The following is a 16,857-nucleotide window of genomic DNA, read 5'->3' on the forward strand; positions in this document are numbered from 1 at the left end:
AATAATAAAAAGGTATAATTTAAATAAGGGGGTAGCTAAATATATTAACGTATATATATAGCGAGTCGCCTATTATAGCAAGTCGCCCACTTTCTTTTCCTTTTATACTTTTTATTTTAATAACTATTTTTCTTTACGTACGATTATAAATTCTTTTTTAAATAAAAATCGTATTATTTTTATATTTTAAATTATTAAAAAAGACCTAAATTTATCTATACGAAAAATAGCTTTTATTTATAATATCCTAAAAATAATACTTCGCAACCGACGTATTAGCTTATTACTTTAATATAAAACTCATACGAATTTAAAAAAAATAACTTTTTTAAAAAAAACCGTAATTTTTAAATAAGTTATTAATTTAATTAATTAAAGATTTTTATTATGATTTATTGATATATAAAATATAACCGATTACTTTTTTACTAAACGCAACGCGACGCGTATTAAACTATAATAAATAAAAAACTTTATATAACGTTAATTATAATTAAAAACGCGTTTTTAATATAAAATCGATTATTAAAAGGTATTAATTAAAGATTTTATAATTATTTAAGCTTAGTTTACCTTTATACAAAACACGATTATAAAATATAAAATATATAATTATAATATTTATAATTTTAATAAAACGGGCTTTTTAATAGGAATATTTTTATACGTAAAAGTTATTATAACTTTTAATTATTATAAAAGGTTTTATATGAAGTAGCTTAGTAATTAAAAATAGGTTTTTATTATTTAAGGTATATATACGGATAGCTAAGTGTTACTTTTATATATTATCGTAAAAAATAAATATTACCTTTTTTTATAATATATTAATAATTAATTCCCCCCCAAATAACGTATTTACTTTAGTAAAAATAAATAAATTATAAATAAAATTAGTTTAAATTAGCTAAAGTATTTTAAAAAATATATAAAATCTCGTATAAAAGGTATTAAACGGCTTTTAATCCTCGATAGTTATAATAGTTATAAATTAACTAAATTTAATAATTATTATAAAAAATATAGTATTATCGCTTTTTATATACCTCTTTATTTATTATATAAGCTTTAGCTTTTTAATATTAATTATTTTAACCTATTAAAAGCTTTATATAATAAAAAAATCGAAAAAATAATACGGATATAGATTATATATATTACTAAAGACGACTTTTTTTTATTTTTAAAATAGCTTTTTTTATTTTAATAAGTAAAAAAAACGTATAAACTAATTTTAAATAAACTAAAATTATATTTTTTAACTTAAAAATAATTATTTCCTACTTAGATTTTAAGCTAAAAACGTTAATATTATTTAACTTATACTTAAATAGCTAAGGCTTTTAGGATTTAAAAATATTAATTATAATATATAACGCTATATAAAACTCTATTTTATTTAAAAAACGGATTTATAACTATTAATATAACTTATTAATATATTTATATAAAGTTATTAATTTATAAGCTAAAGGTATTAATAAGTTAATATATAAATTAGCTTTTATTAAAGTTAAATACCGTAAGCTTCGTATAATAAATAAAATATTAAATAAGCGTCGGAGGATTAAAAAAACATAACTACGTTTTAAAAGCTTATTTAATATTACTAAAGCTAAAATAATCCGAATAGAAAAAGGGGTTATTAATATTAAAAACGAAAATATATATTAAAAAAATACTCGTACGGAGGGGGTTAAATCGTACGGGCGGTAATATAGTAATTATAGAAAAACTAAATATAATATATAAATATATTAAATAGTTTAAAAGACTTTTAAAAAAGAGGCTAATAAGTAGTTTTAATTAATTTCGTACAATATAATTTAATTAATTTATATAAATAGTAGGAGGGTATTTAGAAATGGGCGACTCGTTATAATAAGCGACTCGCTATGTATATACGTTATAATAAATACTTTTAATAATAAAAGGGGTATATTAAGTTTTATAATAAATATAATAGGTATTATAATTAATAAATTAAATATTATAATAAATATATCGAGGGCTACGGAATATATACCGGGTATTACGGTAAATATATTAAGTATTATAATAAATATAAAAAGTATAGCGGTAAATATACTAAATATTATAATAAATATATTAAATATTAAAATATATAAGTTAAGTATTACGGTAAGTATATTAAATATAATTATTATTCGGTTATTATAAGGTATATTCCGTATTAATACGGATATATAGGCTATTAATTTAAATATAATAGGCCTTTTATATTTATACTAGCAGGACTTGCTTTTATCGGTACGGGTAGCGATATTACTATATTAAATTCTAAAAAGGTCCGGGGTTCCGATAAGTTCTTAGAAAACGGGGCTATTAAGGCTAGCCTAGGCGTTTAGCCTACGACTTATATTATTTATAAAGCTAAGGCTTTATAACCGATACGTCCATAATAATCCTTATAATATTTAAAACCTAAAATTAATATTCTATACTTTTAATTCCTATTAAAATATAAAGCCTTTTTTATTATTAATAATAACGATATAAAAAAAATAAATTTAAATATCGGGGGTATATAATTCTTGAAGAAAATAACGGGGTTATAAATAAAACTATTAAAATAAAATTTTTTTAATTTAACCGTTTTTTTATTTTTTAAAAGCCCCGCCTTTTATATATTAAAATACTCGCTCGGTATATTATATAATATTATTATAACGAATTATATAATAAATTTTAATTTATAAAGCGGTTTTAATAACGTAATTTTATAATTAGCCGGTAATATAGCTAGGTTTTTGTTTTAATTTAAAATAATTAATTACGGTTATAAAATTAAGTCGTAAAGCCTTTTAGTAAAAATAAAAATATTTTATATATATTTAATAACTTATTAACTAGCTTTAATCTTAGCGCGTAGTATCGACTTATTTACTTTTTAATATTTAAGATATACTTTTATAATTTTAAATCTTTTATTATTATAAAAAGGCCGGTAATCGTTATTTTAGTTTATATAATAAAAGATTTCGAAATTGTTAATATATAATTACTCAATTAGTAAATAAAATAATTTAAAATCCGGGTATTTATAAAACTATAATATAAAACGTTAATATATTTTTATATTTCCGAATTCGAATAGTATTTAATAGGTTTATTAAAAGGTCGTATAAAATAAAATATTTTTTATATTCTTATGTGTATATATAATATATTTATAAATTAAAAATTTTTATTTAGATTATAATATAATTATATTATTATTTAATATAGTCTTTTTAGCAAAAAGTACTTTTAATAAAAAAGGTAAAACTATAAGCTAACCGGGTAAATACACGGGTTAAGTATATTAATTGTAAAAAGTAATATAATTAAAAAATAATACGGAAAAGTAATATAGAAAAATAAAACGAATAATAAAATAAATATTATAATAAATATATTTTTATTATTATTTTTCTTAAGTAGAGGGACACGGCGAGCTTGTTTATATACACGGGGTCGCTTTAACACGTGACTAAATTACTAAGTAACTATAAGGAAATGTCACAGCTATTTTAATAATAATTATTATTTATAAATATCGTAGCCTTAACTTTTATTAATATAAACCTTATTACGACTAGCTAGTTATAATATGAAGCTATTTTTTTAATAAATACGATTATTTAAATAAAGCTTTAATAAAATTTAATATTAATCTACTATTTATTATATATTATAGTAAAAAATATAAAAAATATCAAATTATAAAATTAAATATAATATTATTTAATATAAATAATTTAATTAAATATTATAAAATTAAAAATATTAATAGAAAAGTTTTTATTATTTTTAAAACGAAATATATATAATTTATATATAATTTTTTTTAATAATATATAATTATTATATTTATATTAAAATTAAATTTATATAAAAGTTATATTTATTTATTAATTATTTATACTTATATATTAATTTTTTATATTTAATTCTTTAATTTTTATAAAATAAATATTGTTTTTGTATTTAATTTTATATAATTAAAATTTTATATCTAAATATAATGTTTTAAAATTATTAATAAATAATTTAAAAAAATTTAAGTTTTATATATAAGTTTTAATTTTAATTATAATAATAAATTTATATTTTAATATAAAATTTTAAAATATATAAAATAAAAAACTTTAAACATATATTTTATATTAATTAAAGTAATTAATTTTATAGAATAAATATTTATAAAATTTCTTTATAATAATTTAATAATATATTTAAAATAATTTATTATTTAAAGTAATTTAAAAAATTTTCAATAAACTTATTATATTTTTTTATTATAAAAAATAATAAAAATATATATTATATAGGGAATTAATATACCGGCGTCGCAAATTAATATACCGACGTCGCTTTTATACCGACGTCGCTATTCAATTTTCTAATTAATTTAAAAAAATATTATTAATATAATTAAATTTTATTAAATATTTATAAAATATCTTAACTTTTTTATTTTATTAATCCTTTTATTCTAAAGTTATATTATTAAGCCTCTAAGTTTAATTTATACTATTTCCCTTTAATAGCTTTTTTAATTAAAATTAAAAATATTTTATAAAGCTAATCTTAAAATAATACTTATATTAATAAACCTCCTTCTTTATAAAAACGACTATTAATTAATTACGGCCTCTTATTATTATTTAATTAATTACTATTATTTCTCTTTTTAAAAAGCAACCGCTTAAATATTAACTAATTTTATAAAATTAATAATTTTTAAAAATAACGTAAGTTTATTACTAAACTCTTAGCTAATATATTATAAAATATATAACTTTTTATAAATAATTATTTTAATATAAAATTTATATTATATTTTATTCGCTATTTTTTACGATGTTTTTTAAAATATAGCCCCTCTTTTTTTAATAAATAATCTTAATAAACTTCTTATTTTATAATAAAATAGTTTAATAATACTTTTTAGTTTATTTTATAAATTATTAAAATTAATTAATAATTAATAATAATACTCCTCTAATAATAAAAATATATCTATTAATAATAAAAAATATAAAGTTTTTAAATTAATTTACTATTTTATTTACTTTTATATTAATCCCTTTTTTAAAATAAAACGTTTTTTTAAACTATAACTTTTTATTATATTTTAAATAACCGATCCTTTTTTTTTTATAATTAAAATCCTAAACTTATTAATTCTTAATAATTTAAAATAAATTTACGATACTTTTTTTTAATTAAATTAATACTTTTATAAAAATTAATAAATTTAATATTATAAAACGGAATAAATATAAAATTTAAAACTAAATTATTCGATATACTTTTTAATATAATTAATTTAATAAGCCTAAAGTTATATAAAATATTAATATTTAATAATATAAGTTTTGTAAATACGGTTATAAATAATAAATTATTATTAAAGCTTAAAAAAAAAGTAAATAGTTTTTATATTATTATTTAAACCCTTAGTATAATTAATATAATTATAATTTTAATTTTAAAGTTTTTATATATTTTTTTATATTATAAGCTTATTTAAATAGTTTAAAATATTATTAAAATTATAAATTAATAAGTTAAAATTTAGGCTTACAATATATATATTATTATTTAAAAATAGTTTTTAAAATCTTTATTTATTTAATAAAATATTTATAACGTTAAGGCTTATATAAATTAAAAGAAATTAATTAAATATTTATTAATTATAACGTTAATTAAGCTATTTAATAAACAAAATACTTTATATATAATAAAATAAGTAAACAACGAGCTAAACCGCTTTATTAATTTTATTTTAATTTCTTTTTATTAGTTTTAAATATAAAAACGATTCTTTAAAATAATTAGTTTTAATAATATTTATAATATTAATTATTTTAAACTCCTTTTTTTTAAATTATTAAATAGATTTATTTTAAATTTATTTATAACGTTACGTTTAGCTTTATTAGTAATAATAAATTAAAAAGTTTTTAATTATTTTTAATAAATATTTATTAATTTTTAAATTAATATTTAGTTCGTTACTTTATTATTATTATTATAAATTGTAATAAATAAATAAAAATTATATTAAATAAATAGTTCTTAAATGTTTAATAATAACTTTATATTTATTATATTAATTTTAATATTATACTTAGCGCTAAATAAAAATAAATTAAAAAACGTAGTTATAATAATAATAATAATAAGTTTAATAATAAAGAATATTAATTATTAATATAAATAATAGCTATATTAAATAATAAAAATAAGGCCTATATTAATATATTTATTAATAAGCCTCTTTTTTATATATATTATAAGGTCTTTATAATATAAAAGTTTATTATTTTTATTAAAATTAAATACGTTTTTAAAAAAACCTAAACTAAACTTTATAAAAACTTTAATAATTAACGCTTAATCTTTTAATATTTTTATATAATATACTTATTTTTAAAAATATAATAAGCCCATTATTTTATTTAAAAATGTTAAAATTTTAATATTTATATTATTTTTAATACTAAATTAAATAATAATAATATTAAAAGTTATTTTTTAAACGGTTTTAATTAGTTATATCGATTTATTAATATTATATAAAATATAATTAATAATTAAAAAATACGTTTTAAATAAAATTATATTAAAAATAAAGTATTTATAAGTTAGGAATATATAAATACTTGTTTTAAATACTTAAGCGAATTTTTAATAATATTCTTTTTAAAATATTTTATATTAATTAAAAAGTAATACCGTTTAATAAAAAGCTATTCTTAGCCTTTTTTAAAAAATATAATTTAAATTATATTATTTTAATTAAATTAAATGTTCTATATTATTATAAAATCTATTTTAAAATAATAAATTTAATTATTTTCAATAAATAAAAAGTTTATTTTTAATAATATTTTTAAAAACCGTTTTTTAAAAATTTATGTCAGCGGATTTTTAATTTTAAAATTATTATATCTTTTTATAATAAATTAAAAAATATAATATAACTTATTTTATTATAACTAACTTTATTTAAAAAAGGTTAACTAATTAATTAAACCCGTATTATTTATAATAATTAAAATGTAAATAATAAATAATAAGGTCGCTTATTTAAAAATAAAAATAAATCGATATTAATTAAATTTATATAAAAAATATATTAATTAAATTAAAGCTAAATATTAAGCTTATTTTAATAATAAATAAAAAGCTAATTTAATATTTTTAATAAAAAAAGATAATAAAAGATTATATAAATAAACGGCTAATATAACTTAATATTTAAAAAAACGGAATGAGTAAAAAATAATTTATAATAATAATAAATCTTTATAATTACGTTATAAAAAATAATTAAATAATAAGCTTTTTTAAAAATTATATAATACTTATTTAAAATTTATAAAATTATAATATAAATAAGCTATAATATATATTTTTAAAAATTTTAAGTAAAAGCTTAGGTTAAAAAAAAATAAAAAAAATTATATTAATATAATTATTTTTATTACTTTTATAAAAAAACATCGTTTTTTTTTAAATTAATTAAAAAGCTAAATAGCGACGCCGGTATAAAAGCGACGTCGGTATATTAATTTATAACGTCGGTATATTAATTCCTATTATATAATATTTATTTTATTTTTTATAATTTTTTTTAAAATATTTTATAATTTTTTAATTTTTTATAATTAGTATATTTAATTTATATATTTACTCGGTTAGTTTATAGTCTTACCCTTTTTGTTAGAGGTGCCCTCTACTATAGAGACTGTGTTAATTATGACCCACCGGAAAGTAAGAAAACAAAGCCGTGTTCTAGGCAAACTGGGTTCTATTTTCACATCTCCTTCAAAGTAGAGTATGATGGCAGTTCTACAGGTTGCTATGCGGAGGAGTGCCACCATCGGCCTGAAATCACACCGGGCATTATCCACGCAAAGCAGGTTGACCCTATCTTACGACCTACATGAGCCCAGCAAGCGAGCTGTTGGCGGGTCCTCCAACCCTATAATTTTTCTTCACGGGCTTTTCGGATCCAAGAAGAATAACAGGAGTATTAGCAAGCGAGTTTAGTCATCGCTGCGTAGCTCCAATATGGCATGCTGACCGTTACGTAGAGTACTCGCTCGTGATTTGGGCAGACCCGTGTATGCGCTGGTGAGGTTCTGATTGATTGCATCCGTCAGCACTCAACAGGAGTTTTCACTGATCTTTTAACCAGGATCTACGCAACCATGGCGAATCGCCCCATGCAGCGCAGCACGACTATGTGCACATGGCGGACGATGTTGCCGATTTCATGAATCAGCATGGACTGATAATGCCGACGGTCATCGGCCACTCGATGTGAGTCTTATCCGTCCGACGGCGTTTCGCTGCCGTATGCTAAGTGAGATGAACTTCTCAGGGGAGCCAAAGCCGCTATGACCCTCGCTTTGAAATCCCCCGAGCTTGTGCAAGATATCGTGGCGGTTGATAATGCGCCTGTCGACGCTGTCTTGGAGGGCTCATTTAGCAAGTACATCCAGGGCCTGAAGAGAATTGAAGCAGCCAATATCACGAAGCAGGCCGAGGCAGACGAGATTCTTAAGGATTACGAGGAAGTGAGAATACTCAATTCACCAACAGATGGTTCACTTGACCAAACCCGCTGACGATGCTCAGTCTCTTCCTATCCGCCAGTTCCTTCTGGGTAACCTCTACCGGCCCGATGCTGGTAAGCCACAGCAAAAATTCCGGGTGCCTCTCGACATCATCAGCCGCTCCTTGATTCACATGGGCGACTTCCCGTTCAAGGACGCGACCAAGGCTCGATTCGAAAGACCTGCTCTGTTTGTCCGAGGAATTAAGAGCAAGTATGTGCCCGATGATGTTTTACCTACGATCGGGCAATTCTTCCCCAAGTTTCGACTGGCAGATTTAGATGCCGGGCACTGGTGCATTTCGGAGAAACCAGAGGAGTTCCGCCAAGGTATGTCATGCACTTTATTCCGGAACTTTGATCAGAAGACTGAGAACCCTTCGGCAGCGGTTGTTGAGTTTCTGAAGAATCAAGAGTAGAATATTCGACAAGGGAGACTGGCGTAATTGTTGTACCAATACATCATAAATCATTTAGTCCAAATGACCAACACACTCATTGACGGCGTCTAAGACGTCGATATCACGACCGAGGCCACGTAGATTGGCTATAGACATAATCCCACGAGGGACTTCCTGTCTATAATGGCACTGGGGATTGGCCAGACGGCCCTGATAGATCGTGCTCTTTCACAAGCACAGAAACAGGTTGAAAATGAATCAAGTCCAAACAGCTAGGCCACCATCCGACTCTGATCTATCAGACAAAATCTTCAATGAAGGCAAGCAGGTATTTTCTTTCTTAGATACCTTGGACCGTCTAGAGCTGTGGGGCCCAGGTAACTATATCACGGTGAGAGTCTACGCATGGGTCAACGATGAGCCTCGACTGAAAAGGAACATGGATTGCCACGCGCGTGCGTTTGTATACACACATTGCTCACTCTCACACACGCATATGTCCACACGACACCTCTTCTCCCTCCCCTCCCGTTGCTCCCGTACGTGCAGGCACGATTCGAAAGTGTTGTGGCGTACATGTTGCACAATGTCTTTGAAGAATTGACCATAACCATTTTGAGGTACCCTTGACCCGCAGCCGCCTTATGCTACGCCATGTGCAACGACCTAAAACAATGCCGGATTTATTTCCCGACCGGTAGAGCCAGAGTCCCCTTCTGCCGAAGAATCTATCATGCAGGGCCTGATTCCTTTAAACCTCCTCCAGAACGCGCTCCTTGAACTCCCGCTCAACCTTTTGTCCCTGGTCATCAGTGCCAGATTCGCCGTGAAGACCCATCAGTGCACCCAGGTCGAACTTGGGCTGCTTGAGGAGCTTGACCTTGCGGATGTGGACCTAAGATGACTTGTCAGTACCGATTGGTCACCACAGACATGGGGTGAGGGATAGACCGCTCTTACGTTCTGCAGAGGGTAGATGCCCTGAGTAGACTTCTCGATCTCACGGCCGATGACCTCGGGGATGAGCTTGGAGGTCAGCTGGGTGAGAGTGCAGGTAGAAGCCTCGCGCTGGATGATCTCAGTCATCTTGCGGCGGATGGCACGAATTTGCGAAGAGGCAGCGTATGTCGTCTTCTTGATCTGGTTGGGGCGGCGCTTGGTGAAAGCAATGGCGAAGAGGCGGAGAAGGTAGTCGTCGGTGGTCTTGACGGTGACGTTGGCCTCAATGAGAGTCTGCCACTTGCGGACGAGGGAGCGGAGCTTGTCGGAGGTGAAGTCGAGGCCGTGGAAGTTGGTCAGGCAGTTCTTGCCCTGGACCTCGTCGACGCGGAGCTTGACCTTGCGGAAAGCGTGGTCCTCGTCCTTCTGGAGATCAGCCAAGGAGACCTCCAGGATGCGGCCCTTCAAGGCATCGTTGGCATTCTTGAGACCGGTGGTTCTGTTGACAAGGGTCTTGCCGACACTAAAGAGGCAGACAGTCAGCACCCCAATCCAAATGGCTGAAATCCGTCTCGCACTCGACTGTCGAATGATGATCTGAGTTAGGGTTTGGGTGAAAACTCACTCGCGGACGTTGAAAGGCGCGGGAGCCTGCAAAGCAAAGTCAGCTTGGCACAGTGCATCTTTTGGGTTGACGAATGCAATTCTAACGATTTCCGTTATTGGGGACCTCATACCTTGATCTGGTACCAGTCCTTGCGAGAGAAAGGGTCCACGGTCTTCTTCTTGAGACCCTTCTTGCCCTTGGACAATCTCTTGTTCCTAAGTGGGAGCGCTAGTCAGCTGCTGTATACGGACTTCGCCTGCGAAATGACGATTGCAGTCGACAGGACGTCGTCGTGAATTCGACCAGAGTAGTGGTGATGCTCACTTTCCCACAGCCATTTTGGGCGGCTGTTAATTGTCTGGCGGATGAACGTTGAGTAGTTGAAAGGTTTGGAGGGGTGGTGGTTTCGCTGGTGATAAAATTCAGGTTCCGAGAATGTGTGGCTCGAAATTCTTAGCGAGTGTGCCCCGTTCGAATTATGTAATCCAAACCATTTCGTCGGGGGCACTGTGCCAGCCCCTGCTCCGACCGAATCAGGGCAAGCAGTGAATAGGGTCCGTACTTCTCTGGACAGTAATCTGTTATCCAAGCCGATGTCTAGCACTGTAAATCACGTGATGCACAATTTCACATTTTTATGAGGTAGGAGCCAGCCCCAAGTGTCCCACTTCCGAGACGTCAGTGTCTCTGCAACCTTTAAGTGGATGTTCCTGATTGGTCATGTCTCCCAGGCCCCTTTGGCCAGTGACATGTCATCACAAAAACCCCAGTCAAGAAGGCACCGCACAGAGCAGTATGCCCCGCCCTGGAGCAAGGTGGCACCGTGGCAGTAGTGTATCTCCACATCGTGGTGATCGGTGAACGGGTCTGCCGCCTGAACGGAAATTGTATTCCGTCAATCCTAAAGTTGAACAAAGTAGGTTCACGCTACCATCCGACCATTCATTCCTACGTGCCCTTCTAATTCTGTTCAGATTTGCGTATGTACGGGTATCATATTTTGAATGACCTTATGAAACTAGATATCCTCGGAGATCACACAACGCCATAGAATATTGTTGCGTACCTTTCTCGCGAGAAAGATACGCACCCCCCAAATGATTCCAAATCCACAACCTTAACGCCCTGACGCGAGAATCATGCCCGAGCCTCATTCAATGTCGCCACTTCGAAATCGACCATTCCGTTCCGTGTTCTGGTCTTGTTCAGATACTCTTGCGTTGTCGCCTCTCTCCCTCCTTTCCTCCTTGCTCGACTACCAGTCGAGAGTAACACGATTTGCCCGTGTCTGAAACTCCGCCTTTCCCCTCATTACACGGGACCTTCATTGTGTGCCGAATTTTCCGACCACGGTAGCTAGCCTCTGTCGGTGTCGGCGTGGGGAAGCCCTTCGTTGTCGACTTCTCTCAGCCTGATCCGACTCATACGTCCCCTTCTTTCTCATCACTGCGTCGTTCTCCATCCCAAGCATCAAAGTTAGGAAAGCTGAAATAGCCGTTCGAGTCTGGCCACACTGGTATCAGTAAGTTGATCGCCGCATGCTGGTATTGTGGCAGTCTACGAACAAGACAGATGCTCTCGGTGGCCCTGGACTCGATTCGTTGTCGGAATTGTCATGTCTTCGGCATTGGGCGACGACGCTATATGAGGGGCGGCCCCCGACGTTGGCGAGTACTCGGGAGGATGGCCCGAGCATACGGCCACGCGGCTGAGGAGCTCGGTGGCCCTTTGCGACGATTGTGGGCTCGAAATCGCGCCGCGACTGGCATTTGAGGTCGTCGTGATGGTAGGCTCCGTCGCGCTGGCTCTCAGCAGCCTTGGCCGGCGTCGCCGATCCGGCCGAGGTGATGACTCTCTCCTCCGCACGCCGTCCGCGTCTCGCAGGTCCCGAGGAACGGCGGCCATTGCTTCGAATAGATGTACTGGTATGGGTCTGGGCGAGGTCGATAAAGGTACGATGGCGGTCGTTGTTGCAAAAATGCAACGGCTGTGGGATGACGGGAAATCATGATTGCTGTGTTGCACCCCTCCTCAAGTGGGCGTTGCGCACGTTAACAACAGGCCATCGAGTCCGGCTACTCGGCGGGAACGTCGGTCCTTGGGGATGGGCGAGCCCGGTCGACGGCTTTCCGCTGACAGTACCAGGCTTGTCATCATTGGGCCACATGGCCGGTGCCTGATGGGGAGCCGGCTCCCAACTATGTGTCTGGTGTTGTATGGGTCGGTGAGCATCTGTTTGGGCACTTATACACAAAGGTCATGCATGGCCGGCGTCACGCATGCAGCTAATGTGGGGTTTTCAACCGCTTCGTTAACCAGTTCCCGTGAGTTACCGCTCGGTCGAATCCAATCAAGGCCGCCCACGGCCATGGTACTGCTAGACCGGTCAAGAGCATACACAGCACGAGCCGATCTGTACTGCACAGCACTTCCGTAGGTAATATATCCGTAGAGAAATCTGCACCGCAACATCCCTGGTTAACCCACAGACAAGTTGGGTTGGGTCTACAGATATCCCGGACCGGTTTCTTCTTACCCAGGTGGTGCAATACCCAGGATCGATCGTCGCATTTATATATTGATAGACTCTCTGTGTTGATGTGTGGTATGGGTCTGCGATACAGAATATTTGGCCCCTCAGTTATGGCAGCAGGCGCAGAGGTACATTTGATCTGCTCCGTCGCTCCGGAGGGGGGCCAGGCGGGATTTGTTCTCGACTACACGCGTTGCTTTTTCTACGTTCTCATACGTGCGGCTTGCCCTCAGTGGCTCCCAGTTGGCCTCATCATCCATCGTCCTGGCTCTCCGCCTCAAGGGCTGGGGCTGGCTGCCTTCACTGCTTTTACTCGGCCCCCCAAGACCGACCAACTTTGCAAGACCTAATGGTCGAGACTGTGAAGTGGGAATTTTGTCAGTCATGCATGACGCCCCAATTCCGGGGAAAGCAGTGAGGCTTACTCTTCCCACATCCTACCCTGCACAGCTCTCAACTCTTCTTCTGTCATGCGCTTTCCGGCGGTAAAGTAACCTAAAGGACATTATCAACATCTGACGGTAGGCCGAATTACTCCTTTTCACTTGCATACCTGCGGTAATCTTTGCATCAATCTCGACACGAGAGTCTGCGGGAATCCATTCGTCGGGGAGCTCAACACGCTCGTGGATAGGAATTCTAAAGGACTCGTCAACAAAGATCCAATCAGCACATGGAATGACATCATCCTTGCCCTTGTCCTACGATGGCATCGTGTTTCATGCTGTTGCGATCCAAGTCAGCGTGAAAGCCTTTTGGCGAGGAAGAGCTACTGACTTGCTCATGCTCAGCATCCTGTCAATCTTGCGGATTCCGAGCCAGTGCAAAATATCAGGCATGAGCGCCTGGAAGCGCATGTCCTTCACTCCCGCAATGTTCTCTGTTCTTTTGAAGTAGTCCGATGCTCGGTCTTCGCCGCGCTTACGGGCGTTGTACACAACTGTGTGGTCAATCAGCAGCCTGCAATGGAATATCGCAATCTCCGCCGCCCCCGAGTACTCGTCACGCGAGCTAGAAAAGAATACAGAAATGGCATATAGTCACGTACGGTACTAAAACGATGTCATCAACGCATGTCAATCAGTTTTGGAACTCATTTATGCCTACCTTGGTCACTTCGCCGAGAGCTCTGCCCTCCTTACGGAAGTAAATGACGACACCACTGCCGCCATTCTGGGCCTCTTTGACTGCCTCTTCGATGCCGAAGATGAGATAAGGGCGGCATGTGCAGATGTCGGAACCAAACACATCGCTACCATTACACTAATGGCGGTTAACGGCGAAATTGACGTAGCAGTAAGACCACAAACCTCATCGTGGATGCGCAAAGCGAGTCTCACAGACTCGTCAGACATCTTGGCCGGATCGCCGAAGCAGTATACCGTGAGGCCGCCTACATAATATCCATGATTGGTTCGCTCTTTCCTCGGACAGGGAGGATACCCTTACCTATAGGAGGCAGGAACACTTTGATATCGTTGCGAGTAATCAACTGTGATTAAGAGTCAGCGTGCGTGTCTACAGGGCAACAGGGGTTACCAACTTCAGGGTAGCTGCCACCAGTGTGTTCAAAGAGAGACCTTCGCAAGGCCCCCTCGTCTGGATGCAATTAGTTGCTGAAATATTCTCAAGGATGCGTAGCTTTACGAACCGATGCCGAATCTTTCAGCCACGCCAGGGAGATACCAAACCTGGGCGAGGGTTGTCAGCAGATTACATAGTACAACGGGAGCTGAAAAGTTGACATACCGGTTCAACGGCGAACTTAGTTACAGCCAGCTCTCCGAGCTCGTTCAGGCAGACCTTACCGTCAGGGACACTGGCCCATTAGGTATTGGAACACATTTCGCTGGCCATGGCTTCACTCACAGTCTTCCACTCTTGACGCTCTCCTCCAGCTCGGGAAGCTGTGACATGTTAGACGACATAATATCACTCCGGCAGGCGCAACTGTACCTTCATGTGTGCTTTGGTAATGGCGATGGTTGGGCGAATGTCCACTATCGCGATTTAGTCCATAATTTGGTGTTGGAGAAATTGCAGGCCCGGCTACATCACTGACCATTGTGCTTCTCAATAGTGTCCTTGAAGAGCCAGGGAGACAGGTGGCCCCAAGGGTCCATGGCGACAATCTTCTTGGGATCGCCCCATTGAGGAAAGGGGCCAATTTTGGCAGCCGGCTCCGTGTTGGTGAAGTCGGGCCTGGAACCAATGAGCCTACACGCTGAGGTTGACGATACAAGTGGCTTACCTATGCTCGAGATTCAGTTGTTTGCTCGCGACAGCTAGGGCATAGTAGATGGAGTATGAACCACCGCTGCGATTCATCTGTCAGCTCTTCCATCTCACGACGCTCAAATCATTTCACAGGTGACTCACTGGGCTGAAAACATGTGTCAGTTCAAAACGAATCAGCATACGGGTGATGGTAAGCACTGACCTCCGACAGCTTAATAACAGACAATAACGTCAGCTGATACTACCTTTTTCAAACATCACAAACGAGGACCGGGTCTACAGACCGTTGCGTCTTCCAATGGTGGTCGATGACCGAGAAACAACAACTGGACCACGACAATGGGGGTCAGACTCGCCCCATTTCATAGGAAGTGGGTTGATGCCAATTTGCTTTGGGTATGTCCTGGGATGGCAGTATTAGTCAAGAACATGCGACGACGACAGACATTATTGAAGAGCAGAGACTGGAAACATACGTTAGGATGATGCGGGAGGTCAGACCGGATCGCTGACTGGGCGAGGAGGGTACAGCTGGGGCCTGCAAGGTCAAATCGGACGAAGAGCTCTTGGCAGAATCACCAACAGCATCGGAAGGCTCGGCGGTTTGAGATCTCTCAGAGATCTCACCGAGAGATGTATTCGGACCAAGTGTGGCGACATCAGCCTCAACAGGCAGCTGCTGATATCGTTGATTCAAGGAGTCAACAGCGGCTACAAGATCGGACTGAGTCTGCTGAATGAATTTCAAGGAATTTATAACTTCAGCCAACGAGCCGTCGCTGGGAGTATTGTTGCTCATGGCGATTAGTTTCTAGTTGTCACACCACAACAGGACAACGCAGAGACAGAAGTCTTGCGAGGAGGTCGAAGGCAGCGAACGTGCAAGCCGATCCCCACGTCCTTGAAGGTGCGCTTTGTTGAGGGAGAAACCGTGGAGCAGCTGAGTATGATGCTTCACGGGAGAGCAGGAGTCCCGGAGGATCGAGACGAGAAAATGAGGGAGGAGGGAGAAAGGGATGAAGAGACGGAAGATATGAACAAGAGGTTGGACAAGATGACGTTTAAGAGGAGGCGAGTCCGAGTAAGACAAAGCCAGATAAAGTATAAGGTAAGGTGGTGTAGTGAGAGATGGGGACAGCTACCTCTCGAGACGCAAGACACCAAATGACAAGTCGGTGACCACCGATGGCTGGTCCACTCAGGGCCGAGGATGAGAGAAGAAAGGGATGACTATATCGAAGCCAGCAGTGAAGGCTATGTACTAAACAGGGTGAGGAAAGATAGAGATGCACCGAGGAAAGACGGTCGACGCCCCGAGGGAGATCTCGTGACCCCATCGGAAGGCGCCGCGCGTGCACCCTGAGCTGGCCGGGGACGGGGGTTGGGGGTGCTCCCCATGGTGAGGTACCTCATCTCACCTTACCTACCTTGTTGAAGTCCGGTTGCGTTGTGTGCAGATGTACCTACCTTACCTACCTACCCTACCTACCCAAGCTTGCCA

The 16,857-nt window shown here is 34.9% G+C and overlaps 4 protein-coding genes across 4 annotated transcripts; 1 reads left to right on the forward strand and 3 right to left on the reverse strand.

Moving 5' to 3' along the window:
• Window positions 1–7,857: 7,857 nt before the first annotated feature.
• On the forward strand, window positions 7,858–9,180 carry CORC01_11350 (uncharacterized protein; the record flags this gene model as incomplete). Its single annotated transcript, XM_022622975.1, has 6 exons — window positions 7,858–7,991; window positions 8,115–8,154; window positions 8,219–8,343; window positions 8,405–8,600; window positions 8,662–8,968; window positions 9,152–9,180. The coding sequence occupies 6 exons, from the start codon at window positions 7,858–7,860 to the stop codon at window positions 9,178–9,180; spliced, it is 831 nt and encodes a 276-aa protein (XP_022470506.1).
• A 610-nt stretch (window positions 9,181–9,790) lies between these two features.
• On the reverse strand, window positions 9,791–10,811 carry CORC01_11351 (ribosomal S3Ae family protein; the record flags this gene model as incomplete). Its single annotated transcript, XM_022622976.1, has 4 exons — window positions 9,791–9,934; window positions 10,000–10,501; window positions 10,604–10,629; window positions 10,716–10,811. Coding segments are annotated over 4 exons (768 nt in total), but the record flags the coding sequence as incomplete, so codon positions are not given.
• A 1,195-nt stretch (window positions 10,812–12,006) lies between these two features.
• On the reverse strand, window positions 12,007–12,490 carry CORC01_11352 (uncharacterized protein; the record flags this gene model as incomplete). The annotated part of the gene is made up of 2 exons (XM_022622977.1): window positions 12,007–12,089; window positions 12,151–12,490. 2 exons carry the CDS (start codon window positions 12,488–12,490, stop codon window positions 12,007–12,009), a joined length of 423 nt encoding a protein of 140 aa, XP_022470508.1.
• A 974-nt stretch (window positions 12,491–13,464) lies between these two features.
• Window positions 13,465–16,155, reverse strand: CORC01_11353 (GTP cyclohydrolase II; the record flags this gene model as incomplete). The annotated part of the gene is made up of 16 exons (XM_022622978.1): window positions 13,465–13,477; window positions 13,544–13,613; window positions 13,672–13,819; window positions 13,892–14,058; window positions 14,261–14,381; window positions 14,429–14,511; window positions 14,568–14,610; window positions 14,662–14,717; window positions 14,770–14,809; window positions 14,868–14,937; window positions 14,988–15,025; window positions 15,075–15,118; window positions 15,181–15,320; window positions 15,370–15,435; window positions 15,637–15,759; window positions 15,833–16,155. The coding sequence occupies 16 exons, from the start codon at window positions 16,153–16,155 to the stop codon at window positions 13,465–13,467; spliced, it is 1,545 nt and encodes a 514-aa protein (XP_022470509.1).
• Between the last annotated feature and the right edge of the window lie 702 nt (window positions 16,156–16,857).

Source organism: Colletotrichum orchidophilum, assembly GCF_001831195.1.
Source record: "Colletotrichum orchidophilum strain IMI 309357 chromosome Unknown Scaffold_122.1, whole genome shotgun sequence".
NCBI lineage: Eukaryota > Fungi > Ascomycota > Sordariomycetes > Glomerellales > Glomerellaceae > Colletotrichum > Colletotrichum orchidophilum.